This window comes from Antrostomus carolinensis, unplaced genomic scaffold (genome assembly GCF_000700745.2).
Source record: "Antrostomus carolinensis isolate BGI_N321 unplaced genomic scaffold, ASM70074v2 scaffold23657, whole genome shotgun sequence".
Classification (NCBI taxonomy): Eukaryota; Metazoa; Chordata; class Aves; order Caprimulgiformes; family Caprimulgidae; genus Antrostomus; species Antrostomus carolinensis.
In genome coordinates, this window is record NW_010329839.1 from 3991 (window position 1) to 14094 (window position 10104).

The 10104-nt window shown below is 54.5% G+C and overlaps 1 protein-coding gene across 1 annotated transcript in view; it reads left to right on the top strand.

The window, feature by feature from the left end:
- IGSF9B (immunoglobulin superfamily member 9B) overlaps nucleotides 1-10104 on the top strand; it is a gene marked incomplete at both ends in the record, with an annotated part of 22082 nt that overhangs the window by 3200 nt on the left and 8778 nt on the right. Inside the window, 8 exons of the mRNA XM_029086142.1 lie at nucleotides 1013-1130; nucleotides 1868-2009; nucleotides 2247-2392; nucleotides 5218-5360; nucleotides 6242-6382; nucleotides 7684-7800; nucleotides 9381-9473; nucleotides 9577-9727. Of these exons, the coding sequence (XP_028941975.1) occupies nucleotides 1013-1130; nucleotides 1868-2009; nucleotides 2247-2392; nucleotides 5218-5360; nucleotides 6242-6382; nucleotides 7684-7800; nucleotides 9381-9473; nucleotides 9577-9727 (1051 nt within the window). The remainder of the gene's footprint in view (nucleotides 1-1012; nucleotides 1131-1867; nucleotides 2010-2246; nucleotides 2393-5217; nucleotides 5361-6241; nucleotides 6383-7683; nucleotides 7801-9380; nucleotides 9474-9576; nucleotides 9728-10104) is intronic.

Below are 10104 nucleotides of genomic sequence, written 5' to 3' on the forward strand. Positions count from 1 at the left end.
ACACTTCTCACTGGGATGCCCATTTCCCCCATCTCTGCTGGGTAGCACCTTCCAGCACTGCCTGCCCTTGGGCACAGGCCAGACACCCCCCGGGGGGTGTCAGGGCAGCCCCATTCCCTGCTGAGCTCTGGGGACTCTCGTCCAGGGGGCCAATTGCTGTGCCAGGTCCTGGAGATGGGGTGGGGACTGCAGCCTGGGGACACAGTGTCCCTGGGCAGGGGGGAGGTTGGGCAAGGAGGGCTTTGCCCCCCTCCCAGGACCCTTTTTGCATCCCAGAGGCTCTTGGGCAGAGATTCCCCCCTGAGCTGTAATTGGTAAATCAGGCATTGGAATCAGCGCAGGCACTAATGAGAGTAATTAGGAATCATTTGTTACTAATTGAAATAGAAGGATGAGGCAGAAAGAGGCAGGGTGAGGGGGAGCCTGGCTGGGAGCAGGGCTCCCTGTGTGTGGGGGGGCTGCTCCCCCCGGGGGTGACAGTCCCTCACCCGTCCTTCCTCCGCTGTGTCCCTGGGGAGGAATTTGGCTGCTCCTTTTGTAGCTGTGAGGTGTCCCCCCAGGGGAGGATGATGGGCAAGCTGGGGACTCCCCCATCGTACCCCACCTCAGTGGTGGAGCTGGTCCCTTGGGAGCAGGGGATGCTCGGTGAGGCATCCTGCTCCTTGATGCTCGACGCTGATGGTGCTGAGGCGCTTGGCAGGAGATGTTTGGAGTCTGCCGCCTGCCAGTCACTTCTGCGGGAGATGAATACGTTATGAGGGTTATTTATTTATTTTATCTTCTCGTTTTTTTCCCCCCTTGGCGTTGAGCAGAAATGCGTGTGTTGGTTTATTAATATCCGAAGTCTTGCCGAGCGGGGAAACCCGTTTCTTATCCAGCCCTAAAAGCACCGGTAGCTTTCCGCTGTGGGATGCGGGGAGGGAGGGAGGGTGCTGAGCTGGGGTTGGGGGTGCCTCCATCCCTCCTGGGGGGTCCCTACCCATGCTCCAGGGTCTTCCCTTGTCATCCCCAGGTGAGCGACGGGAGCCTTACGGTGCTCTCCATCAGCCGGGAGGACAGGGGTGCCTACACCTGCCGGGCGTACAGCATCCAAGGGGAGGCTGTGCACACCACACGCCTGCTCGTCCAAGGTGAGATCTGCCACCTGAGCCCCTCCTTGGCTGCTGGCATCCTCAGGGGGCTGGGAGAGGGCTCCATGGGGGGATCTCCATGGACCACACATCCACAAAGTGACCCACAAGCCTTGTGGGCTCAGCATCATACCGGCTGCCCTGTGGCTCCACATTCATTTATAGGACAGAAGAATCCACTTAATTGGGGCACTGTGGTGGTTGTGCCAATGAAGAGCCGGGCTCTGATGGTAGCTCGGTTTTGTTTGGGAAGCAGGGAAAAGATTGAGGCTGTCACAAAGCGCCTTGTCAGATAGTGGTGATGCGTGGCAGGCCTCCCGCTCCTCGCTTCCTCTTTTATTAAATAAATCTTTAATTAGGTCAGCAGCTACCGGCGGAGAGAGGAGCGCAGGGTCTCCTCTGCCCTGCTTTTGCCATATCAGTGAGCTGTGGACACTTGCTCCCGGCTCCCAACAGTTTGCTGCTTTCCCCCTGGATTTTTCCCCCAGGTGATGCGATCCTAGAAGAGAGCTCGGGATGAAGGGAGGCATGAGTTTGTGTGCCCCCTCCCCAAAGCTGCAGAAATTAGGGGAAAGGGTTGGGAATAACAGGGCCATCGTGCTCCTTGAGGTCAGCCCTTGCACCCTGGAGCCCTCCAGCAGCTCCAGCCAACGATGCTGTGATGGAGCTGAGCCTGAGCAACCTTTGTGGGGACACCTGTACTGCTGGGGGTGAAAAATTTCTCTCCCTTCCTCCAGGACCTCCTTTCATTGTTTCCCCTCCGGAGAACATCACGGTCAACATCTCCCAGGATGCACTCTTCACCTGCCAGGCTGAGGCGTACCCCGGGAACCTCACCTACCTGTGGTACTGGGAGGAGGAGAACGTCTACTTCAAGAAGTGAGTTTGCAGCTGGTGGGGTGGTGTGTCCTCCTCCTCCTTATCCTCCTGTTCCACAATTGTGCTGGGGCCACCAACGGGGTGGGCATCGTCCCTGGTTCTCCCTGTGATCATAGAATCATAGAATGGTTTGGATTGGAAGGGATCTTAAAGCTCATCCAGTTCCAACCCCCCTGCCATCAGCAGGGACACCTTCCACTAGACCAGGTTGCTCACTCCTCTCCTCTTCTCTTGCAGCGACCTGAAGTTGAGGGTGAGGATCCTGATTGATGGAACGCTGATCATTTTCCGTGTCAAGCCAGAGGATGCTGGAAAATACACCTGTATCCCCAGCAACAGCCTGGGCCGCTCGCCATCAGCCTCTGCCTACCTGACGGTGCAGTGTGAGTGCGGGCAGGGGGGGCCTGATCCTGAGGGAGGGGGCTGGGATGGGTAATCCCTGGCTCTGAGGCAGCCCCAGAGGCTCTGTCGTGATGCTGGGAGGCTCAGGTTGATGTGACAGCAGCCTTTGGATGAGCGTGGAAAGCAAATAGCCTGAGCATCCTGGGTGGGACCAGTGTCCACCTTTGCTGCCAGTGGTTTCTGACGAGGTGGGCATCTTCTCACCACTGCTGCCAGCACTCTGTCCTCATCAGCTGCATCATATCAGGCAGGGAAACACCAGCTCAGGACTCTCAGCCTGAACTACCTGCTCCTATTTTTTTTTGGTATTTATTATGTTTCTATGGCGTGGTTTTTCTGTGAGCTCGGTAGCTTTGTGTGTCATATTTTTTCCAGGCGGTAACTGATCTAAACAAGCTGAGGAGAAGGGGTTGTACTGGGAGTGTTGCTTCCCACGCTCGTTCTCTCGGGCTCCCCGGGTGGTAATGGGTAGTGTGCCACCGGCGTCCTGTGGCACTCAGCAGTAATGGCCTCAATTGCTGCCACCACTCACAATTGCAATATTGCTCTGCTCTAAAAGACTGCAAAGGTTTTATTTTATAATGAAAGACAGGCTCGAGCAAAGTGGGCTCGTTGTCTTGGGTTTGAAGGCTGCCTTAGAGCTGCTGCCTCCAGGCTCAGTGCTGGTTAGTGGGAATCATAGAATGGTTAGGATTGGAAGGGACCTTAAAGCTCATCCAGTTCCAACCCCCCTGCCAGCAGCAGGGACACCTTCCACTAGACCAGGTTGCTCAAAGCCTCATCCAGCCTGGCCTTCAACACTTCCAGGGAGGGGGCATCTACAACTTCCTTGGGCAACCTGTTCCAGTGTCTGACCACCCTCACAGTGAAGAACTTCTCCCTAATATCTCATCTAAACCTCCCCTCTTTCAGTTTAAACCCATTTCCCCTTGTTTTGTCATTAACTGCCCTTATGAAAAGTCCCTCCCCAGCTTTCTTGTAGCCCCTTCAGGTACTGGGAGGCCACTAGAAGGTCTCCCCGGAGCCTTCTCTTCTCCAGGCTGAACAGCCCCAACTCTCTCAGCCTGTCTTCATAGGAGAGGTGCTCCAGCCCTCGGATCATCCTGGTGGCCCTTCTCTGGACTTGTTCCAGCTGCTAAAGCCCCATGCTGGCGAGAAGGGCTGGTGGGTCCAGTCGTTACCCCGTGGGGATGGATGAAGGGACAGGGGGATGGTGTGCCTGGTGCTGTGCCCAGACAGAGGTGTGATTTGGGGCTTGGATGTGCCCAACTGGGTGGCTCTTGGGAAAGCGTGTGACCTCAGGCCATTACATCTGCCCTGCTGCTAATCCAGGACGGCTGTCAAGGCTGATGACTGTTAAAAATAGCTCTAATGGCAGGAAAAATGGTGTTTGGATGCTCTGCTGTTCAGATGGCCCTTCGAGGCTTTGGTGTAAGATGTGTTTGGCTTTTTGTGCTGCAAATCCCCTTCCTCCAGATCAAACCTGCTCACGTGTCCCAGGGCTGATGCCTTGGGAGGGAGGCTTCCCACCCACCGAAGCTGCTGTTGGATGGGGACACGGCCCTGGGTCATTAGTGAGCAGCCAGGCCCCCTGCCAGTGACCTAGTAGTAAAAGTCTCGATCCCATTACCCTCTCCCACACTGCTGGAGCCCTTGATGACATTTCCTAAGAGGTGGAGTTAAGCAGAGGGGGGTACAGCCCACTCCATACACAGCACTTGGCAATCTGGTGCCATTGCTGGGGGTGTGTGGTTTCAGGGAGCAGTTGGGTTTGTGTGTTTGTGCAGAGTTCCCAAACTTGATAGCTTTTGCCTCAAGAAAGCAATAAGAAGAGGGCACCCCTGCATCCTCCATCCCTTCTTTATCTTTACCCCCAGCTTTGCATTGTTGCATCAGTAGCACAGGGATGCTGCACCCCCAAAAAAATATGCATTCATCCCTTAATGCAGCGTAAGCCCTGGCAGGATTTTCCCATAACCTCGTGTTGCTGGTGTCTAGACAAGATTGTAGAAATACTCGCTCTTCTTATTAAAAGTAACTCCTTTTTTTTTTCTTTTTCAAAAAAAGCTTCTTATTAAAGAAAGTCTAGATTCTCTCCAACCCACTCGCACTTAATTAAAAAGCTCTTAGAAGCACTGTTAATGACACATTCTAGACTGGAGGATTGCGAGACGCCTCTCTGCGTGGGTGGTGCAGCGAGGGGGGCTTAGGTGTGTGTGTGTATTTTAAGCTTTTGCATCCCATTGGAAAGGGTGGAGGTGTCTGATGCTCAATGTGACCCAGCCTCGATGGGGCACGGGCTGTGAGTACAAACATAGGAGGTAAAGGGCTCACGGCAGCCCATCCACGGATCCCTTCTCCCATCTTGGGTGCTGTGTTTTGGGTGTTTTAAGGCTCAGGAGTTGGAATAGTTTGTGATGCTGGTGTGCAGAAGCAGGCTGTGGGGCAGGAGGTGTGCAGCACACCGTGCACGTGTCCTGCAGGCTGAGCGTGATGGAGCAGCTGGGGCTTCAGCATGATGCGAGGAGGTGTGGATGTGAGAGCAGACGTACTTAATGTTCCTTCTTAACTGCAATTTTTAATGAGCCCCAGGTAGGAACACCCTGGCTGTGAGTAAAGCTTCCCAGAAATGCCAGGTATTACAGCGGATTTGTGTGTAGCAAACTTGGAGATAACAGCCTGTGGGAGCCCAGGTGGTGTTTGGGTTTGGAACTCGTTATAAAAGTGATGGAGATCCTCTGAAGCTATGTGATGGGGAAGGGATGGGCTCCTTCCCCGTGCTAACGTGGTGATGCTGCTCTCCCAGATCCTGCCCGTGTGGTGAACATGCCCCCTGTCATCTACGTTCCCATCGGGATACACGGATACATCCGCTGCCCGGTCGAGGCAGAGCCCCCAGTCACTCTGGTCAAGTGGAACAAAGACGGACGTCCCCTGCGAATCGAGAAGGTAACAAAGCCCCCAGGGAGGGAGATGTGGGGGCACGGGGAGGTTTGGACCATCACATCCTCTGCAAACAGCCATGAGCATCCCTGGGCACCCTGTGTGTCCAGCCTGCCCTCGGGAGAGAAGCAGCCCCGTGGGTGGGATGACGCTGCTTCTCCTTATCAGCTGTGGGCAGAGTTAATTCAGGTTTTTGGTGTGGAGCCCAGGGCGCCTGTAGACACTCTGTCTGTGTCTCCAGACCTGCTTCCCTCTGAAGTGACCTCCTGATGGCCCTGGGTTTTTTTTTCCAGTGGCAACTGATGGTTAAAAGACTCTTTTAACAAGTCTCTGTCTTCCTATAATCATGGTTTGATAGTCTGAGCAAGAATATTAGCCATTAAATATTAAAAGAAAGCGCTCAGTATTTTACATTTTTTGCTTAAATATTAACGATCCAAAGTCTTAATTCCATTTAAACCTGTTGCTGTGGTGGATTCCTGACCCTTGGTGCCCTCAGCCCCCCTGGGTTGCAGTTGTCTCCTTGGTGCCACCAGGATGAGTTTTACTTAGGGTGTGATGGATTCTGATGTTAAATCTTTCGGGCTGCTTGAAGCAGCCTGGCTGTGCGTGTGGAGGAGAGGAGCTGCGAGATAAACCAACGTGGCCTTGGGTGCATACAGAGCAAGGCAGTCCTTCCTGAGAGGGCCGTGTTTGGATGGGCTGATCTCACCCATATTTCCTCTCTCTGCGGTTGAGGAGATGACTTGGATGGTGGGAATTGAATTGGGCATCTCCTGGGGATGTGACAGTCACCCTGGGCTTAGCTGGGGGGCTTGGCTGAAGGGAAAATAATAAGCTGTGGTGGGTGTTGGGATAAGTCAGCTCCTTCTTTCTCACCACTGCAGTATACGGGCTGGAACCTGCTGGAAGACGGGTCGATCCGGATAGAGGAGGCAACCGAAGATGCTCTCGGCACTTACACCTGTGTGCCTTATAACGCCCTGGGTACGATGGGCCAGTCTCCCCCTGCCCGACTGGTACTGAAGGTAACTCGCCTGCTCAGATCTCTGCAGCTGGCAGGTTTGCCATGGCTTTGTGGGGTTTTTTTTGTGTCAAGAGTTGCTTCCCGGGGTTTTGCGGGGTCCTGGAGTCCCAGGTCAGGCGGTGTGAATGTGTGTGTGCTTTGCAGAGGCATTGCAAACTCTAGTTCAGCTTTTTTAACATGGATTTTGCAATGTGTATGTTGCTCGTTCTGCCTTCCTGTTCTCTACTGTGCTGCAGGGATGATGACGTGGGTTTTTGGGGTTTTTTTTCCATGGAGCTTACTTGGTTGTTAATTCTGTGCAGAAATTCAGGTTTTACTTTGCTTTTCTGAGCGCTTCCCTGTGAAGATAGCTCAAGGTGGGCTCTGTGCCCCCAGAGTTGTTCTCTTTTCCACTTGCATTACTCAGCTTAGCAAAAACCCATTGCATCTTGCTCTGAGCCTGGTCTCTCCTACCTGTGCTGAGAAAGGCAAGCACAGACCCTCAGGGACACCTTTGCAAGGGGAATAGCAGAGGTTGGAGTGCAAAGGTGCATCTGTGCTGTGGTCAGAGATGTGCTTCCCACCGGGACAGGCAAACCCTGAGTGCACCCTGCCTGATGTGGCTGGTTTGGATGTGGGCTGGACCACAGCCAGTGTATGATGAGTTTAAGGCTTTGGTAGCACTGCACCAAGGTTGTTTGAGGACACATGTCCATGGGACGGCTTTTTTGCCAACAAAAGGTTTAGCCCTGCTGACCTGGGCTTGGGTTCACGAAGGATTTTAGTAAATGGATCACCTGAGCTCTAGAGATGCTCTGTGTGCTCTTGCTGTGTGCGGAGCCTGAGGCTGGCTGGGCTCCCAGTGTGGTTCCCAGTGTGGCTGGGGTGGGAGCTGCTGCCTCTTCCTTCCCTGAACAAAAAGTCCTTGTGAGCGGCGGTGATTCAGTGTCTCGCTGGGGTTCACGTGATCACACTTAGTGTATCACAGACACACATCCGCTGAGACGGCCGCGGAGTCGATGAAATCAGGTTGATGTCTGATGCGATGTGGGTGGGTTTTTTTTTCCTGTTTACCTCCTTAAAACTTAAACAAGATGCCCTAGTGCAGCGGCTCTTTGCAGAAGACTTCCCTCGGGGGGTATAATTTGATGTACCATTGAACCTCCTTTGCGCACGCTTTCCACCACGGCTTTCATTGCAATGCCTCACCCTTACCCAAACCAGAGATGGGTTTATTTTGGAAGAGAGCTGGTTTTGGTGGTGGGGAGCTGCTCGTGTGTGGTGGGATTTGGTGTGGGTTCATACTCCTTACCTTTTCTGCAGGACCCCCCCTATTTCACGGTGCTACCAGGCTGGGAGTACAGACAGGAGGCAGGGAGAGAGCTGTTGATTCCTTGTGCTGCTGCCGGAGACCCCTTTCCCATCATCACCTGGAGAAAGGTACCCGGCCTGCCAGACAAATCTGCAGTGCCTTTGGCTTTTGGTGAATATTGCAGACAGAGAAGCCACACTCTGTCCCGGTAAGAACAAACTGCAGGTACAGCTGCTTCGCTTTGGGCTGAGCCACTGCCGTCCTGTCCCGCAGGTGGGTGGGGGAAGCCCGGCTTGTGGCCACCGAGTATTTTAATCCCCTGAAACCACCACGGCAGCATCTGAAAAGCTGAGAGCTGCCCCAGCCCTGCAGGACACCCTCCTCCTTACCTGCCTGAGAGGTGGTTGTCACAGGATGTGGCAGGCCCCGCCCCGGCCGTGTTGTTCTTGTGGCACAGACCGCCCGTGCTGGGAGGAGACGTGCCACCAGAGCATGGCTGGGGGTCTCTGCACTTTGGTGAGGGGCTGCTTTGCTGCCCTGTGACTTTGAAGACCCTGGGAAGAAGCTGTTTTAATGATGCTGGACTGGACATAATGATTTCAGGATGTCCCTTTCTGTACAGCAGGGTAGGACCCGGTGTGGTGGCTCAGTTTGGGAGCAACCAGGGCTTCCCAGTCCTCCTCCAGCCTTCCCTTTGCTTCCCACCTTCACTGCTCCTGTAGGAAAGCCACCGTGCAGGGGACCTCCTGGGCTTTTAGACCCCCTGTCAGGATCTTCTCTCCAAGCTTCCCATCTCCTTCTTAGGGCTCCTGAGAGTGAGCAAGGTCCCTGTGTTCCCCAGTGAGCACTGTCCTCCTCCGTCCTTGCTATGTGAGATGCTGGATCTCTTTGAGTTCCTTTTACCAGCACAAGGAGGACCATGACTTGCACAGATTGCAAGTGACCTACCTAAAACTTGATGGCCATTTAGTCTTTTTCTCCATCTTATTTTTCCTTCCCCCCACCCCTCACCATTCTCATTCAGGTTTCTTTTCAACCCCTGTTGTGTCTTCTGGTGGTCTTCCTCATGTCATGACTCTGGGCTTATCCTCCCCGACTCCAATGAGGGTTGGCTTGTGCTGGGCAGTTTCCCAGTGCCAGAAGCAAGCTCCCTCGCTCCCCATCAGCCCACCAGCGCTGACCAGTCTCTTGAAGGACTCTCAAAGACTTGGGTTTGGCACTGGTAATCCCACGTGCCCGTCCACTCCTCTGCTTATCCTGCATGACATCGAACCATGGGTCCTGGTGTAGATCAGCAGAGACCCCTGCATGAAGAACAGATGAAGAGGAGTCAGGACAACGTGGGATTTGCACAACTTTGGCTGATGGGTGCAGACATGAGTTGTTACAAGATCCATTTTTCTGCTTGACTTAAGAGCTCCCGGGCACCTCCACACACACCATCCTCCCATGTCCCCATATGGGGCCCTTGCTGCCCAAACCTCTGATGTGAAGGGTCCTGCCTCTGCCGCTGGCTCAGGGGCAGTTTGGGCACATGAGTCTGGGTGGGTGTTTGCCAGGGGTGGCCAGTGTATCCTCCTCGCAGCGGTTTCAGCTTTGGATGCTGGAGGTTGAGCCCTGGCACGGGGCTCGGTGTGGGGTTTTCCTCTTGTGTGTGTGTGCTGAGCGCCAGCCTCCCTGACGCTTGCCTCTCGCGTTGCCCTGCTAGGTCCTCTCGAGAACGGGGGAACAAGCTGCCTTGCCACGACCGGAGAGACCAGATCCCTTGCTGGTGGCCGGCGGTGTCCCCTGGGCCGTGCAGGTAGCTTAGTGACCCCGCTGCCACCTCACCCTGCCCCGCAACCTGTTTCTGAGTTGTGTTTTATTTTCTCTCTTTGCCTGGTTCCCCTGGTTCCTTGCCCAAGGTAGGGAAGCCCAGCAGGAGCAAGCACAACACACTGCCCGGCGGCACCCTGCAGATCCGCTCCCTCGGCAAGGACGACCACGGCGAGTGGGAGTGCGTTGCCACCAACGTCGTCGCGAGCATTACTGCCAGCACCCACCTCACCGTCGTAGGTACGGGCAGGGGATGGGTCCTCGGGGATGGCCGGTGGCAGGTCGCTGGGTAGGGTCACCCAGGCAGCATGTTGACAAGGCAGGGGATGGGGATGCTTCCTGTGACAAGCAGTGTCTCCTTTGAATCCTCTTTACCCAGTGGTGCTGCCTTTTTCTGCTCTGTTATTTTGGCCCCCTGTGGACACAGCTGTCCTGCTGCTGTTTCTGTCAGAAATCCCAGGTGGCATTTGCTTGGTGCAAGAGGAGTTCCCTCAAATCATGGCTGGGAGCAGACTCCTTCCAGCCCCTTGCATTTGCTGGTGGTATTAGAATCATAGAATCATAGAATGGTTTGGGTTGGAAGGGACCTTAAAGATCACCCAGTTCCAACCCCCCTG